Here is a 20,554-nt window from a genome sequence, read left to right on the forward strand (position 1 = left end):
AGACAATTGATATAGTTCAGATAGTCACTTTAAATATGATTAATTTACTTTGCAATTTTAGTATGTTTGATTTACTTTGCAGTTTTCCTGTAGTAAATCATTTTCTTTTGCTTTTTTTTCTGTGAATATGTGAAGTACAGCACTTTGCAACACTAAAAAAATTCCTGACTATTCTGCAGAATAGTTTCCAATGGACATGAGGAGTGTTTCAGTTTGCACAAGATAAAACAGAGGGAGGTGAAACATTTTCTATCAGATTTCTAGGTATGCTCTATGTTTTTAATTGACTATGCCCACCTTTCCTTAAGTGGAGTGGTTTAAGCATAGCAAGCTGAAAACTTGCATCTTGGGCAGGCCAAGTTTGTTTTTTCCAACAGCTAGAGTCATTGTTTCAGTAGCAACATATTGTAATCAGTCTGATTTTACATCAAACTGAAGTTTCAGATTCAACTGTTAATGCACCCAAAATACAAATAGAATATAACTTCCAGTTTGAAACACAAAAGGCTGTCTTCACCATCATATGACACCGACCAATAAATAAAAAGGCTTTGAAATTAATAAAAATAAATTTGACACAGATTTCTAGGTTGAATAATGAGAGAAATAGAATTTTCTAGGTTAGATTCTCTGTAGAAACAATAGTAACATAGAAAAGAAGCAAAGTAAGAAGAACACCAACAAACATACAAAAATGTAATTCTCCATCTTTGGAGATGGCAGGTGTTGCCACCACTCACCCTATGCTCAGAAGCACATGTTACCACATTCTTCCAAGCTACACAGGAAGTGGATTGAACTGTGAAAGACCAACCCAAATTGTGTTTGCATTTTGACCAATTTGTAGGGCAGTCCAATATCTCAGAGAGGAGGTCAGATCTCCTGCTCCCCTGATGCATTTACTATAGCTGCCCAATTTCCCTGCTTTTTAAAGTTTGATAAAAATATCTGTTGGCTATAGGCAGGGCCGGCCCTGGCACATGCATGCACACACGCACACCCCACCTACTTACCTACCAGGCGGGCAGAGGAGAGGGAGTTCAGTCAGGTGAGTGAGCAAGCAGGCAGGGGGTGCGTGGGCGGGTGGGCGAGCGAGCGAGAGGTGGGGGTGGGTGGCTGGGCAAGCGAGCAAGTGGGGTGTGGTAGGATGGCAGGTGAGTGAGTGGGGGGTGGGATGGGGGCGGGTGAGTGGGGAAGGTGGGATGTCGGGCAGATGAGCGAGCAGGGGGAGAGGGCGAGTGAGCAGGTGGGGGGAGGGCAAGAGGGACAGTGAGGGAGCCAGCGGGTGGACAGTGAGGGAGCCAGCGGGTGGATAGTGAGCGAGGGAGTGGGTGTGTGGGGGCGGGCGGGTGAGCAGCTCCCTCCCTGCAATCCGTGGCAGGGAGCTTGCCATGGAAGGGGACCGCTACTTCCCCACCATAACGAGGGGCCCTTCAGGTGCCCCTGTGGGCTGCAGGGCCCTTGGCCAGGACCCCACCTGGCCACCCTTTGGAGCTGACCCTGGCTATAGGTATGTTCTTAAATCACAAGGTTTTTTTGCCTGTTGGTGAATACCATCTATAGGGAAGCAGAACTTTCATTGAAAAATGGTAACTACAATATTATGCTAGGAGCATTGCAGATGCAAAGTCGGTGACTGAAATGTGTACTAATATTAGAAATGTTGATTTTACTAGCTACTTACTTCTTTGATGTACTACCAGAAATTCCAAGATCTGCAAAGATGAATAAGATACTTCAAAGACTTGTTATATGAAATATACAACTTCATTATTTGCCCATTTCACATATAAACATATCTGTCAACATCTGTTTCAACAGTTCTTGCCTGACCACTTAATACACAGGAACATGGTATAAAACAGCTTAATGAGTCAGACTGTTACTCCATCTAGTTCAGCTGCGATCTGGCAGAGGTTCTGGGGAACTGGTGCCCCCCCAGATGTTGATGGACTCCCATCATTTCCAGGCATCATGACCAATAGTCAGGAATGATGGGAATTAGATTCCAACAACATCTGGAGGGCCACAAGTTCTGCATTCCTGACTTAATGAAACCTTTGACTACTGACTTAAGCAGCATTTATTTAGCTAACAAAAAAAGTGAAGAAAATGAAAGCAACACACAACATATCAGAAAAGTTTCCTATACTATTCAGTCATGGATGCAACACAAAACTTTCATTTCTTAATCCTACCTGTTCTGGGCATCTTCATACAAACACATGTCCTTGATCAACACTCAGATGAAAGTAATCTCTGAAGGTACAGCCAGAAAGCAAGGCTTATTTAAGTAGCATCTGCTGGCCATATATGCAATCATGAATTAATTTGCTGGACTTCTCATTTTAAATGCCACTCTTAGAAATGCAAGTTATTTTATTTGGATTACTAATTCCATGATTTGCTAACTGATTTTCAAAAATGTCTTTAAATGAGACATCTAACTTGTGGTATAATGGAAGCTCACTCAGCAATATAAAAAAAGCTACGCTTCAGTGTTAAAGTTCAGGATGAGAACAGGAAGTTCCTGTCATGTGATAAATGAAAACCTTATTACTTTGTCTTCCTATGGGGAACAAACACATTCTTCGACAATAGCTATCAAAGAGACACAGATATCTCAAAAGAGACATATTGAGTGAAAAACAGTTCAAACTGACTAGTATAATACATCACAGGTCACCAAAATACAAAACAAAACATGCTTTCAAGCCCATCAGTTTCCCAACTTACTTCCTACTAAGTTTGCAAGAGATGAATCAAGATCACTTCCAATGCCTTTGGTTGCAGCTGATGTAGAAGTAGCGGCTGTTCCTGAAGCAGTAAGTGGTTGACCAGATGACATCATAGTTGGCATAAGGAGGTCACCTAAGCCATCAAACACTGAAGATTTAAAAAGAACAGTAGTTTAGGGCATTAATCTTTCATAAAGATCATGTTAAGGAAACTGATAGCTAAAATGGTCAAACCATGAACTTTGTAACACAAACAATCACTACAGATCTTAGTACCATCACAAAGATTGAATGTCAATGTAATGCCAACGGAAGGCATGCATACTATTTGGCTAACACACTGAAACGTACACTAATCTGATACATAATTTATTCTAAGGAATACTCCAACAAGACCTAAACAATCACTAACATTTTACCTTGAAAACCTCTTAAGAAGTTGCATATCTTTACATTTTCCACATTAGTAACTATATAAGCTTCCCAAGCTGTTACCATTCACACTAAAATAAAATGAAGTTGTGTGTTGTTGTCAATGTTGCCTTTGTTTTGTTTTTGAACACTTATCAAGATGAGAGCAGGTTCACATGTTATTGTACCACAAGAATCTTCTATGGGGTCTTTGTTACCTTCTGAAATGTCAAACAAAAGTTCTGTCTGGACACTGTTTTCCCCCAGGATAGTCCTTGGGAGAGGTTAGGAGTAGGCCCCAAGCTTGCACACTATGTCCTTTCATTTTCCCTGTGGTGGGAAAAACAACTGAACTAGATGATATACCACTATTCACATATGAATTCAAGGTATCACACTGTTAGCTTTCTAAGAACAGGAAAGAAAGTATGGAGCCAGGTAATTAGGGAAATGAATCATGATTGCTGCTGAATTGCAGATGTGGAAGGTGTTGTCATCATTTTAGAGGGAGATGGAGAAAGAGAATCTTCTTTTACATTAGCGAATCTTTTCATAAACAATTTCCATACTCACCAACTATGGGATCTACAAGCTTAAATACCTACAGCCTGTTTCTTATCTGTCCCTCTTGAAAAACATCTGAACCATCCCACAGCTAGCTTTTACAGAAGGTAAAGAGGAAGTTATGGATACCATATGGTCATAATTCTATTTGCTTCCGGCAAACAAACTTGGGAAATTCAGTATATCTCCCTGGACTTTAGCAATCTCAGCATACTTTATGGCACACACCTGGGCAATTTTTTTTTGGATTGTCTAGGTGCTTCTTGCAACAGGATGCATTAATCGTGTCAGACAGAATGGATGGTTGTAAATTCAGAGAAAATTTTCTCCAGCTGGAGAATATAACATCTGCTCAAGTTAAGCAAGGGTAAGAAAGCCAAAGAAGATATCTTGTAGTAAGAATTCTGAAGACAGAAGTGTAAATAAGCCTATAACCTTTACAATTAGAGGTTTGTTTGTTTTTTAAAAAAACACCTCTTTACAAATGTATTCTTGTGAAGTCCACTGGAAAACAGAAGTGTTTCATTTCTGGCTTCTACAAGCTAGGATAATGGATTGTATTTTTTTCCTAAAGAAGTTTTGCTTAAGAAGTTTTCAGAAAGAATCCAATATTCACATGGATTAGCAGCGCAAGTATCACCTTTGCAAAAAATATACCAGAACCTAGCTAATCTCACCCTTAATTAGATAGACATTTCTAAGGGAGACCAATGTTGCATGGTAAATACATCTATTCACATCAGATGTGCATGCTAATGTTAGTACGCAGAGTTGCACTACGCTCTGGCAAGCAATCAAATAAAGCAAAGCAATACTAAAATATATGATTTTTACTCATTTTGTTGCAGAACTCACCCAAATTGCAAATTTGTAGCAAGGCCCCAGCATGGAAGTATAGAATGAAAGAGATACAAACAGAAACGACAGAGCAGTGATGAAATAAGCTTTATGTCAAGGGAAGAACACCCCGGAACTCCATTATATTTAACTTTTGGTGCCATGCATGCTTAGGAAAGGTTCAGTGACAATAGCAAGACCACACACCCATACATTGAATAAAGTGTCTGTGATCTTATTAGTTTCTTTTAAACAAGCATGCATATAGAGCACATGCATAAAGAGAGGACTTTGGTTTGATCCATGTTTAAACCCTACAAAAGTTAACAGAATGGACTGAACTTTCCTTCAATTTGTACATTAAAACTAATGCACTAAACATTTACCCATTTCAGAGGAACACAAGGCAAAAAGATGTTTAAACCTTCAACGAACTCCTGAATGCCCTTTGCTCATCAGGTAAGAGTTGTATTAGCATCTCATCTTAAAAATGAAAGCAGCATTTTGTTCTGGAAATTCACAGGAAATCTTAACTCACCTGAGGGATCAAAGGAAGTGCCACCAGGAGAAGGTGAAGGTGATACTCCAAAAGCGGCTTCAAAATTGGGCTGTAGTATATTAGCCTGAGCTGGTGTAACAGGGGAAGGTGATGGAGATGGAGCAATCAAAGAACCTCCAAAACCTTTTAACAAGGGAAAGAGATCAAAATGAGAAAGCAATTAGATGAAGACTAAAAGATGACCAACACACACAGGCCTGAACAACATTGCAGGTAGCATGGAAAAACACAACTTATTGCCTATCCTAGCCCCAGTCCAATCTGTGAATACAAGCATGCTGACTGGACCAGGGACAGGTTACTAGCCTGCCTCTCCATCACCACGTAACTTTCACTTATATGCCATTAATCGTGGGTCTCCCAGCACTTATGTGGCTTTGGAGAGGAGATAAATACCAGGGATATCTAAAAACACATCTCTTTATCCTGGCCTTTGGCACTTGAGATGTTATGTTTTCAGGACCCACCCTATTCCTGTGAATGTAATGTGTTTTAATTATTTTTAATATGGTATTTTAAATTTCTGTAACCCACCCCGGGACCTTCTGGTAAAGGACAGGCAGTAGTAGTAGTAGTAGTAGTAGTAGTAGTAGTAGTAGTAGTAGTAGTAGTAGTAGTAGTAGTAGTAGTAGGAACAACACTCTTTTACTGTTTGAATAGCAGAGGCTGACTATGAGGCTGTCTAAATACTTTCTGCCCTGAAGAACTCCGAAGTCAAGCTACACAGACACACAGGTCTATCTCTTGAACAGCAGGTGAAGCACTAATGCTGGCAAAGTAGTTATAAAAACACAGTGCTGTACAAGAATTTCGGCTTGATAGTGATCGTTTTGAATAGATTAACAATCAAAATGTACTCCCTACTCATGTTCCATTTTCTACAATGAAGTAGAAAGCAATTTCTTTTTAAAAGTTGCAAAACAATTTTTAGAAAACTAATTTGTGAACCATTCAGAAACAGGTCCATTACTTTTCCACGTTAAATAGGGCCAAACTAGATATTACACATAGTGCATTCCAGTGGCGTCGCTAGCAGGAGTGCGGGGGGGTGCGGACCTCCGGTGCGCACCCTCCCAGGGGCATGAATGAGGTGGCTGGGCTTGCGTGTGCGCACCTGTGCGCGCGCACGCAAGGCCAGCCACCCTGTCTATGCCCCTGGGAGGACGTGCGCCGGAGGGGCACCCAGCCCCAGAAGGCCTGGGAACGCCGGCGCGCCTCCCTCGCCCCGCCGACGCTGCTCCCGCTCCCGTCCGCCCACCTCCGAGGAGTCGGTGCAGCCTTGCTGGGCAACGGCACAGGGTGGGGTGGCTCTGGGTGTCACCCCCCTCATGGTGACACCCAGGTGTGGGCTGCACCCTCCGCACCCCGGTAGGGACGCCCCTGGTGCATTCATAGCCTTTCTTCCATGGGACTCAAGGGGGCATATAGTTCTGAAGTGGCCCCCAGTTTGGGCATTGACCAGATCTAAACCAGATCAGCAAGACTGATGCTTCATATGCCTAGAGACCATGCCTTCAAAGTAGGGAAATGTGTATATTTCTCCTGAGCCATTTTCCTGCTCTCCTCGACTCTCATCTTGTTACATTATCCAGACCAGGGATTGTAGTTTGCAACAAACTCTGATCAGTTTCAAAGCAAGCCAAGTTATAAACCATGAGCCCTAGTCTGGATGACACAACACATCAAGCTATGATTCAGGGAAATGATATGAAATTGCTGCCAAAGTCTTCCATCCAGTTGCACCAATACTATGTCAATACTAAGAGGAAGAAACAACATTCCTCAGGATTCTTGTGTTAATTGGCTCAGGTCTCAGAGAGCAGCTTTCTGCCCTGCTCACCCTTTCAGATCTGATGAAGAGGTAACAACTAACCATAGTTTAGGAATCAGGCCACTGCAATTTCGAGTTCAGATGTACTCAATCAGGATTGGCAGTGGTTAGATGTACTGCTAGACCAATTCAGTCAAATAGAAGGAATTCATGTGCTGGAAGAGAGGGAGCACACAATCTTGCAATCCAAACCTTAAATTATAGTTATAGGTTATATCTGCACCAGCCTTTAGTAATCTTTTGTATCTACTCTATAAAGCTAGGTGCTGTTATTATCCCCATACTACAGATAGGGAGAGGGAATTACTTTTGACTGTTTGTTATGCCTAGATTATAGGGAAAAACCTCTAAGATAATTCTCTGCAAAATATATGTATTAGCTTTACACCCTTTTTAGAGCCTGCAACTGTCCCAAGCTAAGAATAATGTAGTGAAAGGTATATGATCCGATGAGAAACAATATAAATAATCTAATGCTCCTCCAGATTTTGCTTCCAGTTCCTTTTACTGTCTTTCTAGAATACTGTTTCTGAGAAACTAAGAGGTAAAACTGTAAATATCTTCGTCTTCATGGTGGTCATAAATTCATTACCAATCTTCTTAGTTGGAAAGTAAACCACATGCTCATTTCAATTACAAACCCTGTTTTCACTCATTACATTAATTTGAGCAAAACCACCTGTAGCAGCAGATTTAAAGAAAAAGGCTTAAGCAGTAACATGTTTTTGATTATAATGCAAAACAACACAGTTAAAAAGGCTATGCAAAGTCACTCTTATTACCACCAAATGTCTGACAACCATAAAAACCTTCCAGAAATGGAAGTCAAACACAGATTATTTAAGGCAGGGTAGGGAACCTTCTTCAGCCCAAAGACCATGTTCCCATCTGGTCAACCTTCCGGGTGACACTTGCCGGCAGTAGGTAGAACAATAAATGTAAATTTTACCTTTGTACAGTAGGCTAGTTTCTGCACACAACTCACACACCTCTGTCCTCCACCCAGGCAAGCAAGAGACATTATCAGAGTTCAAGGACACAAATCCAGCCACATACACAAAAAAATACTCAAGTAGGATACAGATCAGGTCCACCAACAGTTGTAACCTGGGGGGAGGCCTGAAGGGCTATCTTCAGCCCCAGGGTCTGAAGTTCCCCACACTCATTTTAAAGTGAGGAATGGTTTAAATTTCCAATGTTTTACTTCTGTCACTGCATAAATCAAGAACAAAATGCTTGACAGCCAGCCTTTCATGCTTTAAAATCTCTTAGGCCTAACCTGCCTCACAGGGTATTGTGAGGATAAAATGGGGAGAGAAGGAACTACGTTTATACGCCTTTTACTTCTTGGAGGAAAGGTGGCATATAATAAATAAATAAAAAGTTTGCCTTTCCTTAGTTATTGCTGAAGCCCAATCAGATTCACTTTGCCAAAAAACAAAAACACAAGCAAGCACAATTACATATACTTTGTAAACACACTGCTTATTAAAAACATTGTTACTAATTGTAACATTGTAACAGAGAGCATTGTAGGCAGTTTTGACTAATGTACACATTTCTGCAAGCAATTTCTCATCATATAATGCATTTTTGAATGTTATTTTCAGTCATTTTTATGCACTTTCCCCTAACATATGCATTTTTGTGAACACTGGTTGGCAAACAGGATTGCAACATTTGAATACATGTGAATTTCTAAGGATGGTTGTGTTTTCTCGTATTGTTTTGGAAAGTGTAAATTTGATAGATTCAGCTTCAAATGCAAACTGAATCAAATGTCTCACCCATCCCTATCCACAACTAAACTTTCAGCAGTGAAGAATGGCTTCATTTTTCCCCTATGAGTACTGAGTGGAAAGCCCTTGCCCAGCACACAGCAATGAAATGCAAGCTACGATGTTTGTACAGGGATGTGTGTGTGAGAAATATAATGAAAGAGAAACGGTTTGTGTGGTTTGGCCCCACCCACTTTGGACAGGCAGTTCCCATACACTTCCGTCCTCCTGAAGGAATTCAACTCTCAGAGGGTTCCCTACCCTGGCTTAGAATCATGATTTCAAATGCAGCAAATTGAGTGAAGCCTGTTGCTTCTGTGAGTAGACATCCAATATCTGTGCCCAAGTACAGAAATACTGGCTTATGCCAAGAAATACAGCTATATAAAAAAACTAAACATAATTACCAGCCAATAGGTCAGCAGAAGCAGAGGAACTAGAAGCCGCTTGGGTTGCAGGCTGGGGTTCAGGTGCACTACTTCCAAAAGCATCTACAGGCATTTCCATGAGGCAGCAATATAAAGCAAGAGGGTTTAAATAATGAATATATTAATGTACAAGTTAGAAGGAAAGCACACAACCAAGAACTACCAACAAGACAATATAATTATCATTTTTCATGGCTGGAGAAAAACAACCATCATTGAAATAGAAAAGCACAGCCTCAAGCATATTAGCAAATTTTGATCAAGGGAAAGGAAATATCCATACAGACCATTTTACAAAGTGTGTAAAGTGATCATTTGTCATTGCATGTAAATCACTTGGTAAGCCAGTGGTCATCTATATTGACCTGCCAAGAAGACAGTACTGCTTTAATTCAGAAATCCAAGGAAGGAAAAAGTTCTTCTCTAGACTTGGCAAGGCAATAGAAATGACAACCTTACTTGAAGTTTACATGTATACTTGACATACGTCAAGTTACCGCTTGCTACAAAGGTCCTCTGGATTCACCTAAGCTCCCCTTTTATAATACAGAAAGTTTTCCCTTTCTGTTGCCCCGCTTTCCCCCCACAAAAAAACCTGCATGTGCAACCTCCTACCACTGTTTGCAACAGAAGCTTACACAGTAAAAGCTTCAGACTAAAAACTGTTCTGTACTTAATAATGGATAAATTCTCTACTGAATTACCCCTTTGCAGCTGCTGATCTCAAGCAAATTACTTTGGTAGAGTCTACCTGAGGGACAGTGGAAGCTTGTGGCCCTTCAGATGTTGCTGGACTCCAGCTCCCCACAACCCTAGCCAGAATGGCCAATAGACAGGGATGATGGGAGCTGTAGTCCAACAACATCTGGAGGGTCACAGGTTCTCCATTCCTAGTCTAAACAGAGGCTCAACTTTTAATGCCCCCAGCTCAGCCAACCCACTGAAATCTTGACCTTATAAAAAAATAACCATGTATATGCTAATATTTTGGAGGGAAAGATTTCAGACATTTTTATTTTTGATATTTTGAATGCACAATAGTGTAACAACTTAAGGATCAGCCAAATTCATAGTCTCAAATCTAGAGTCATTTTGGGACAGGTTTTCACAATGTTTGCCCTTTTATATTGAATTCCTTAGAAGTGGAATCAACTCGACCATGCCTCCCATCTGAAAGCAGATCTATAAGAGCTTCTCAGCTCCATTCCTTAGCTACACCATAGCTACTTATAGACATTAGGCAGCAGATAAGAAAAATCACACACATAATATAAAAGCATCACTGCAAAGCACTCTAATTATACACTGTAGTGCAAGAATGTAATAATCCAAGTTACTTGAGAAAGAAAGTAATTCCATGCATGAAATGTTGATGAAAATAAGACAGATGACAGAATTTTAAAAAATCCTAATGCTTTATTCTGTAACAAACAGTTAAAAAGCATATTTAGTGACAAAAATGCATGAACAAAACTATTATGAAATTTTAATTGCTAGTGAAGAAAAATGAAATGGAACTGAAATGAAATGTGAAGTTCTCTAATGGTGAGAAGGAGCAATACCCACCACCAAACAGGTCAATCACACCTGAAGACTCCACTTTAGCTGGGGAGGCAGTGGGCAGGGATGATGGTGCTGCAAATGCATCCACTGCAGTAAGCATGATATAGTTAGTATAAGCAAATCAGGAGTGATAAGACCCAGCTACCTCAAATCCATGACAACATACTATTTATTTATTTATTTTACTACATTTATATACCACCCCATAGCCGAAGCTCTCTGGGTGGTTTACAGCAATATATATTCACTTTAGAGATACTAGCACACAAGTTCCCTTTACATTTTTCATACAGCATCCAAAATTTAGTCCTTTGCACTATATATTACAGCAACATGTTGCAAGCAGTCTTCCAGTTAACACACACAGTCATTGGACCATTTCTGCTTATATATTTATTTATGCAAACTTTCACTTGATACCCACATGGATGTTTAACATTTTATCACTCTGCCAGCTGATTAACCCTTCATGCTTTTGATGAAGTGGGCTATACCATGAAAGTTGATGCCATAATGTGGCAATTCAGAAACAGTAAACCCACAGTGCTCTGCTATTCTCTGGCACATGCCAGCAGAGAGTTCAAAACGCTTCCACTTCTACTTTTAAACTAACCAGAGTTCCCCTTTACATAGACACTCTGGGACCTCTAGCTAGTTCAAACATGCCAGGATCAAACTGTGGACTGTAATTCAGTAGTAGAACTGCACTGCATGCAGAAAATCCCAGTTTCAATCCCTATCATCTCTGGGTAGGACAGGGAAAAGCTCCTGCCTGAAATCCTGGATAGCCACAGTCAGTGTTGACAATACTGAGCTAGATGGATCAATGGTTTTGACTTGGTATAGGAGTTTATACAAATCAGAGTTCCTTGACTTGGCATGTAATGGGGAATTTTGGTTTGTTAAAAGCAGAAACTTCTGGTCTCCTCTAGCATGCCATAGAGCAGTGTTCTTCAACCTTGGGCCCCCATGTGGTGGTGGACTACAATTCCCATCAGCCCCAGCCAGTTTAGCCAATGATCAAGAAGTTGTACTCCAACAACAAATGTGGTCCCAAGGCTGAAGAACACATATCTAGAAGAGGAGCCCAAGGTTTCAGCAGACTACTTCATATAGCATTAAGCTATAGTTTAGTGGCATTTCTGAACTAGCCAAATAAATTTGCAAGTCTTTAGGGTGCCACAAATCTCTTTTCTATTCTACTTAAGCCCACTTCACATATTAACATGCAATATGTGATTACCTATTAGTCACATTACTCGTGATTAAAGGGGAGTGCGGTAGCGCCTGTCCTCACTCCATTTGTTAAGCAAAGCTCTGAAGGGGAAGTTGACCTTACCAACTATATAGAGGAGTCTCTATGAGTACATCTGCCTCTCCCTTTATTTACTTTATTTAAAAAAAATTATATAAGGCTTGATTCTAACAAAATCTCTGACCGGTTTACAAGACCTTCAATTCAACAGTGAGGTCAGGAAACAGAGTGAGGAGGATGGGCACGATGTCACGGACACTGCCAGCATTGCAATTTCACTCCTCTGTAATCACATGGAGCTCCTCTATGCAAACAATTTGTGACAGAGGCTTCAATTTCAGTTATCGGTGCTTGATGCCATCATCAACCTGATGCTGTTTAAGCAGCAGGATTTGTTTCAAGTTCCAACCAAGCACAGTCCTCTTACTGTCATAATGAATATTTCTACCATCTTTTAAAAGGTGGGGTAGGGAGAAAAAATAACTCATAGCTCTCCATTTAAGTAGTAGAGATGTGGTTTGTAAATTGGTCAGGACCTAGACATGAACCTTAGGTATGATTTGGCAACCCTTCTCCCTTTTCAGGTGCCATTCAGGGTACTGGTGGAAATATGTAATGCTCTCAGTTGAAGTCTCACTAGACTCTAGTTGCGAGATGGAGGGGCTCATCCCATCTTGACTTGTCCTAGTTTTAAACACTACTGTTAAAAATGCACGCACCACCACTGAGTAGGCTAACTTAAATTTATTTATTGTGCCAATTTATTTTCTGAAAAGACATTTAAAAACTATTAAGTTACAAATCATGAAGCAGCTTTAGCTTTCCAACACAACAGAAACAACACTTTCCCCCACAAACCCGTCTGTGGAGCTTGCAGACTTTGCAACGGTACTGATCGACACTGAGATAGATAAATGTCACATTTGTGGCCAATTCAAACAAAACTTCAAGACATGGCTTAAATCTACAAGCTGCAGAGGAGAGTAACAATGTGTGAACTTGCCCATGGAAACACCTTGTGATAGGTCACTGATTCATAGGGTCGCCATAAGTCGTAATCGACTTGAAGGCACATAACAACAACAACAACAACAACCCCAAAAGTACTTTACTTCACAGGGGGAAATTTCCATATGCAAGTTTTCCAGATCTTCTCTGTATCTACCAAGTCATACTACTATTAGTAGTAGCAGTAGTAGTAATAACAACACACCCGCAATATGACCTTAAGCATGCTCACTAAAACAGTTCTAAGTCTCTACTGAGTGTGCTTAGCATTGCTGCTTCTAGTTTTCCAGACTACCTTGGACACTATTTCTTGCCTTTACCCTCCCTGATAGGCTCTAGCAGCTCTTGTTAGCATAAAAGCTTGAGAGATAGCATCTTGCCAAAAGTGACAAGTAGCAGGTAGTAAGATTCAATCCCAATGGGACCTCTTGAAAATAATCTTCCAAATCCTCTGGGAAATGTTGTGTAAGTTGGTTCAAACTTTGAAGAAAAATGTATACTCAAGAGACATTTCAGACATCACCTTTATAATGATAAAAATAGTCAAATGTTCATCAGCTCAAGAGTATTTTGGTTGTGATAAGTAACAAGCACTCACCAGATAACAGATCACCAGTGAGAGAACTCTCAGGCACAGGAGAAGCTCCAGCTGGTGGAGAAGAAAAAGCATCTTGCAGAAGACAAAAGAAAAACCAAGCAGAAAGTAAGTGAAGATTGGAAACAGAGAGAGATGTTTACAGTTCACACAAAACTCTGATCAAAACAGAAAAGCAATTAAGAGAGGAAGGAGTTTGAGTTTTTAAGGGAAAGGATAGTGCTATTCTTTACCTGTACCAAACAGGTCTATGCTAGGAGTAGCATCTGACTTAGGTGCTGCAGGGGCATCGGCAGGTGCAGACTCAAACAAATCTAAGATCAAGAACATACATGTCTTTAATTCATTTCTGGGAGACAAGGCTTAGCAGTTTTTGAAGTTCCAGGATGCGGATTTTGTTTCCTTGCAATTATCACATACAGTATATGTGCAAATGTCTATTTGCATGTACTGTACAACAAAGATCAATTCAGCCAGAAACATTTTTAACTGAAAAAAAAAGAGTTAAAAACAAATTACCACCAAAGATATCTAGAGCAGGAGGAGGAGCGGAGGTGATGGTGGTAGTGGTAGTAGCAGACGTGGTAGCAGTAGTGGTAGTGGCCGTAGTAGTAGCAGTAGTAGCAGGGGCTGGAAGGGCCACGGAAGCAGCTGGAGTAGGAGTAGTTGCGGGCACTGGAGTGGCTGCACTAGTTGTAGGGGTAACTACAGGAACGCTGGTCTCAGTTGGCTTCATAGCAAAGAGGTCCAGCTCTGGAGCAGCCTCTGCACTGCCTTCAGATGGGGCAAAGGGGTCTTGTAAAAAGGAAAGGGCAGAATATATAGATGGAATCAGTAGGGAAGGAGATGGGGAAAAACCACAAAGATTGTGGAATAAACACACACAGAGTGACATAGTATATTATGCACGCACACAAACACAAACAAGAGATTTTTAGCTAATCCTTCACCATCTCTACTAAGGGATAACACAGTTTACCCCTCCCCTAAAATTCAGTGTTCTGTTTGATCAAGGCTTCTGAAGCTTTAGTAACCCCATTATAACAAGATGGAATCAACTGTAGAAAAAACCCACCGACTAACCTGCAACATTCAGCATTGTTAGCATTATTCAGTTAAAAAAGGACTTCGGGAAAAATCAATCACATTTTCTCTACACATGCTCTGGGGTCTAAAGATGTGTGGGGTTTGCTTGATAGATCAGAACTACATCCTCCCAAACTCTTGGAGAAAATATTAAGGGGGGAAAAAGACAAACATACTGCCATGTAGTTTATTTTAATAGGACGACAAACATGACAATGACGGACTAGCTAATGAGATGGAACCCACCATTTCCTGAACATGCATCAAGAGCTGCTGCTACAGGGGTTGGGGTAGCTGGTGCTGCTGCCCCTTCAGCTGCTGCAGGGGCTTCACCAGGAGAAGCTGCAAAGGCATCTTGAGTGCAGTTTTAGAAATAGAAATTAAGAAGAATTAAAGAAGAAGAAAATATAATAAAAAGAACCAGGTTAAAATGGCATAGAAAAGATTCCCTTATACAAACTGAAGGGCAGAGTGTTTTGGGGGTTGTTTGGGCATTTTGCTTTTGCAGATATCAGCACTTTTTAAAAAATCATCAACCAATGTTTGTTCAATCAACTTATACTATGTGAGTTTACAGAGACAGCCTGAGGGTTACAGGCAAGATATGCAGGATAGCAAACAGTGATAAGATGCTCATTGTATAAGGGTTCTGAATAGCATGCTCATGTAACAACCAAAAGAAAAACAACCAAAGTAATGGACTCTATAAAACTATGAGGATTAAAAAAATTGTAATTAAGACACTAACATTGTGCTATTCTGTTAGACTCAGATACAGATCTCAACAGCAATTTCTAAGTTTAGGGCATTTCCTGTGATTTACAAACTACATTATGTCAATAACTTCAACTTTTTGTACCCTTCCTCATTTTATGGCAACCAAAATGGCAACAGTGACATCCACTTGTACTAAATAGCTCTTGTACTGTGATTTGAATTACACTGATATCTGAACAGTTTAACAGCTTACTCCCTAAGAAGGCAAATTACTGGAGAAAAAACCAAGCATACAGCATCTGCTTAGAATTATATAAAATTCTGAGATACTAGATTTGAGTTATGCAGCGCTAAGCAAATTTACACCCTTTTCTCTCACAAAGCCACCTCAATGACAGATATTATCCATATAACATAGACTCACAGAATATCTGCTAAGAGTGCTTTTGCACAATCATGAAAATTATTCTGTAAACTTTTCCACAATCATCCAGAAGTAGTGCCGGATTTTCTAGCCCAAGCCAGCTTGCATTAACAGGATAAAGCTGATATGGGGAACTTAACTCTTTGCAAGCAGAACCACTCATGCCTTTTTACCCCACACAAGTGGAGAACAGCTGCGACTATTAGCTCTGCCCCCAATGCTGACTAGCCCTACCCCTTGGCATCTACACATACAGCATAAATGCCTGCAGAACAGAGCCTTCATGCATACAGGTGTGCGTATGTGAAGGCTTCCATGTGGTCAGGTTCCCTGTATAATCACAACAGAGCATCCCTGTCAACGGTGCTAATTCCATATGGAGGTGACAATGGTGGCGGTGGGGAGAGACACACCATTTAGTCAGCCTTTATAAACATCACCACTGCTGCTGCTGGCATGCAGAATGAATGAAGATAGGGGACAAGTCCTGTTTTAATTTTTTTATTTTCATTAAAGTCTTGGCACAAACCAAAGGTCAAGATTTCCATTGTACGACTAGTTTCGATTTGATACCTAGTGCCTCTAAACAGAAGGAAGGAGCGGCTTCCCACTTCCCCCCACTCATGCTACATTACTTTCTGTAGCTTGCTGCATGGCAATATAATAGTTCTCTCTAATCTACCACCTGTAATAGGTGGGTGAAGAGATTGGGGGGGGGAGAAGGGGAACTGAAGACACCATGGCTGTGGGGACTTTAAATAGGAGGGTTCTGAATTGAAAACTAGCAGTCCTAACCCTGGATGCTATGCAACCCCTACAAAGAAAGAAATGTTTTAAGTTACAATTTATCCAAACACAGAAAGCTTTACATGCTGTTAAACTTAAGGAATTACATTTTCATGTTAAAAATATACACCCTGATACACAAAAATACTGATGTCAGCTATTCTAAAAAGCTCACACTGACATGCATCTGAACTGCAACAGAACAAGTTAAAGCTGAGTTTAGATTTACTGAAGAGCAAAATGAAAATGGAGTCTGCTGAGTTCTCATTGCCCTGAAGTTGAGTATTCTTATAAGTGTAGCTTTTTAAAGTTCTTGACACATTATAGCAAACTGTATGGCAGTTGTCTATTTCAATTTCAAAAACTCTGAGCTGACAAAGTAAATAGGAAACATTATTTTAAAGCCACATTAAAATATTGAAAGTGGACTCTGAAAATGGAACACAGTTTCCTAGTTATGGAATGGGTGACATTTTGCTTACCTGAGCAATCTCCTAATCAGCTGTATGATCCTTTTGCAGTATGCTTTTTGGTGGTGGTGGGGGCCGACTATTTTTTCTGAAAACCTTATTTTTAATTTTGTTGTTAAAAGCACTACAACTGTGGCAAAAATAGCTTGGCAAAATGGGGCAGGAGAATGCCTAAGCCTCCCTCGCACTGCAAGGACATACCAAATACACCTCTCCTTCAGTGCAAGCATGTTACACAGCAAGAAACCTATCCTCTGTCAAGACTAGGGGGTGATCACTAGGATTACAACACTAGCAGTGGCAGCTGTTGCTGTGCCACCAGTTTGCCTGTGGCAGAGTCCCAAAGAAGGAAAGCCTGTGCAATGTTCACCATGTAGTCAATGCTTATAGCAACCATTTTCAGTGTTATCACTTCCCCTTCACTCCCCAGACTTCATTCATACGGTACAGCGGCTATATGCTGGCAACCAATGGAGCATCCCTCCCATTGAAAATAGCAGCTTCAGAGGTGGGGTGGTTTATGTCAGGACCACAGAATGGAGAAAAAGGTTAAATCCTCCTCAAAGGTCCTGATTTCCCTCCCTTCCCATGGCTATTTGCAGACAGAGATTCATGAAACAATGTGATGATTTGTCATCACCTGTAACTTAGCCCCCTCAATATTTCCATGGGGATCACTCACAAAAGCAGCCTCACATTTGGAAAACTCAACATGTGGATTGACCTTTCTTGAAGCTTCCAAATACCATAAGTATTACATTTTGTCAATTCTGTCACAAGCCTATGAAAATCAGTTAGTGAGTTATAACAGTTTTCTCCCTTCTTTTTTGAGTTGAGGAGTGTGTGTGTGTGTGTGTGTGTGTGTGTGAGAGAGAGAGAGTAAGTGTGTGTGGGGGAGAGGGGAGAGAAAGTGTGCTAAGTGACCAAACTAACCTCCAAAGAGATCCACTTCAGCAGCTGTAGCAGAAGTAACAGTTGTAACTGTAGCACTTGCTATTTCAGTAGTTGCAGCAGTAGCAGCTTGGGTGGGCTCTGTTGCAAATGGATCTGAAATCTGTGGCTCAGAAGTAACACCGGAAAGTGCAGCCAAACTGTCTACATGTCCATATATGAAGATCAAAAAGAAAAAGTGAGCAGAAGAGAGATGGGGGGGAACCCCAACTACATTGCAAAAAAAAGAATGAAGAGGCAGGATTGGCTAATTGCATATTAACAATATGGAGGAATGGGGTTAGAAATTAAGCATTACTCACCCTCTCCCAAGAGGTCTGCAACATTGTCCATTACAAGATAGCAATGTAAAGAAATAAGAGTTAATAATAACTGCCAGAGTCAACATGCATGCTATCCAGAAGTCATTCTCTGCCAGCGTTGGGCTATTTCAAATCAACAGGATGCTGATCTAATTCCAGACATGTCACAGGTACCTTGCATATGGTTTTATATGATGCAGTCTGCTTTCTTTTTCCAAAGCTCCTAAAAACAAAGACTTAAGTGACTGAGACTTCTCTGAACCCATTTCTGCTTCATCCAACCACATTCATCTTTAAAATAATCCGGACTCATTTGATGCATTCCATCCCTAGGCAAGCACAATTTTATTTTTCAACCCCACTAGGAAAGGAAGATTAATACCATGTCACCCTACTATAGTGCATTCAAAGGGTCCATCGGCAACAGATTTCACAATCCAATTGGCGGCAAATGTTTAAGTGCTGATCAAGCCAAATGCAATATATATAAACAAGACTGACAGAGTAGTTTTTGGTTGATCCCCCTTGAAGAATCACCTCCCAACCTGCAAACCCACTTCTTTATGCCATAATCTGTAGATACCATAATTAGTAGCTAAACAACTTTAAAAGATTCAAACTGGATATGACCCTTTCTCTATTCTGAATGCACGAAGTTGATAGATGGGATTATTGCTCTTAGTTGCAGCTTAGGGTTAGTGAGGAAAGAGTTGAAGAATGAGCCCTGGTTCATAGGATATGCTAAGCCAAACCCTGGCTTAGTTTGGCACAGCACGCACAAAAGATTACTCCTCTGGGTGAGTGTCAGCTACAGTATATCCCCTCAGAACATGAGCCATGAGTGGAGAGAGACAACTATATAAAAAAGGTAAGTGGAGACAGCAGGAGAGGGAAGCCTCCCTGGGAGAGAAACTGAGGTCTGTTTGCTCCATCCCCACCCCCCAATTCCTAATTCAGGCAATCCCAAATCAGAGTAGATTTGAAATCAATTTGACCAGAAACCATAAGCAGTTTCTGTTTTCATTAATTACACATGTAAGGGAGACCTTTTTTAAAAACGTTATGTAAACTCTTTTATTGTAGTTTACAACTTTGAAATCATTTGGAAAATGCTTTGGGCATTAGAAGAGTTGGGAAGTCATTATCTAATAAGCCCCTGTGACATTAGAGAGCTGTGCTGTTCCTGGGCACAGTTTGAAACACCACAAAAATCAGCAGAAATTGTTTCATCTGAGACCTAAGGTGGAACACAAAAATACCATAGGCTTTCACTATTCTACCTGTGGTAAGAATCCCCCATCTGTAGTAGATTTATTGTCAACAGCCTAGAGAATCTCATGTAATGGGGTTACATACAAATGCTATAAATAAATAAATAAACAAACAGTGAAGTTGTCCAAGTCTCCACACTATCCACTCTCATGTGTCTTCTTGTATTAAACTACGTACCAAAATGATGTTACAATTCTAAGTTTGTTTTTACATCACTTACAACAACAAGAACTGTACAATCAATTTTGAGTTTCCTCCAGTTAGGTATATGTACTAGGAAAAGTCAACTCCAGCATGTTATTGCTAGTAAAATGAGACTTCCTTTCCAGCTACTATGATAATGGTCATTACTGCTAGGGATGGGGAAAGGTGCTTGTGGCATTTTCTGCCTCAGATGCTCAAATAGCCTGCCTTGGATATTATGTACATTCACTGCTGTGTGTGTATGTGTTGGGCTTTGCTGTTCTGCACTTTAGCTACAATGACTACGAATGCGTGGAATTCTCTTGTGACATTCACCCTCCAGAGGGCACCACATCAACAGAAGAAAACATGCTGCTGACAACACATGTCTCTTCTCCCCGCTCCAATCCCTCTCCAAATACTGCAGAAGGCAGAAAGACTGATGTAGAGAAAAGCTTGTGAGGAGACTATTCATATACCTAAAAAACAAGCACTGCCAGTGATTTGCTCTTATTTCCTACTTCTCTCCTAACTAGCTATAAGAAGCACAAAGAAGAAGGTTAACAAGAGGTCACATGATCCACCACTGTAAGAAATCCAACAAGTGAACACAGACCACCAGCCATATATTATCTGTCAGGTGTTTCACAGAAACACTGTTTTTGGATCCTAGGCAAGCAGCAAAAACAACCGCAGAGAATACTGTACTCTCAGTTGGCAACAATGCATGTCTGTTGGACTGTCATAGGCATTCTGAGCCATAAATTGTGCAGCGCTGACTTTGGGTGAAAATTAA

General features: G+C 40.6%; 1 protein-coding gene across 1 annotated transcript in view; it reads right to left on the bottom strand.

Moving 5' to 3' along the window:
* SNAP91 (synaptosome associated protein 91) overlaps nucleotides 1–20,554 on the bottom strand; it is a 131,559-nt gene that overhangs the window by 17,203 nt on the left and 93,802 nt on the right. The window contains exons 15-25 of the mRNA XM_061623247.1: nucleotides 18,304–18,318; nucleotides 17,984–18,145; nucleotides 14,900–15,007; nucleotides 14,087–14,362; nucleotides 13,801–13,881; nucleotides 13,571–13,642; nucleotides 10,713–10,796; nucleotides 9,126–9,209; nucleotides 5,089–5,232; nucleotides 2,737–2,886; nucleotides 1,685–1,715 (exon numbers count right to left, since the gene is read on the bottom strand). Coding sequence (XP_061479231.1) covers nucleotides 1,685–1,715; nucleotides 2,737–2,886; nucleotides 5,089–5,232; nucleotides 9,126–9,209; nucleotides 10,713–10,796; nucleotides 13,571–13,642; nucleotides 13,801–13,881; nucleotides 14,087–14,362; nucleotides 14,900–15,007; nucleotides 17,984–18,145; nucleotides 18,304–18,318 — 1,207 coding nt within the window. The remainder of the gene's footprint in view (nucleotides 1–1,684; nucleotides 1,716–2,736; nucleotides 2,887–5,088; nucleotides 5,233–9,125; nucleotides 9,210–10,712; nucleotides 10,797–13,570; nucleotides 13,643–13,800; nucleotides 13,882–14,086; nucleotides 14,363–14,899; nucleotides 15,008–17,983; nucleotides 18,146–18,303; nucleotides 18,319–20,554) is intronic.

This window comes from Rhineura floridana, chromosome 4 (assembly GCF_030035675.1).
Source record: "Rhineura floridana isolate rRhiFlo1 chromosome 4, rRhiFlo1.hap2, whole genome shotgun sequence".
Taxonomy (NCBI): domain Eukaryota; kingdom Metazoa; phylum Chordata; class Lepidosauria; order Squamata; family Rhineuridae; genus Rhineura; species Rhineura floridana.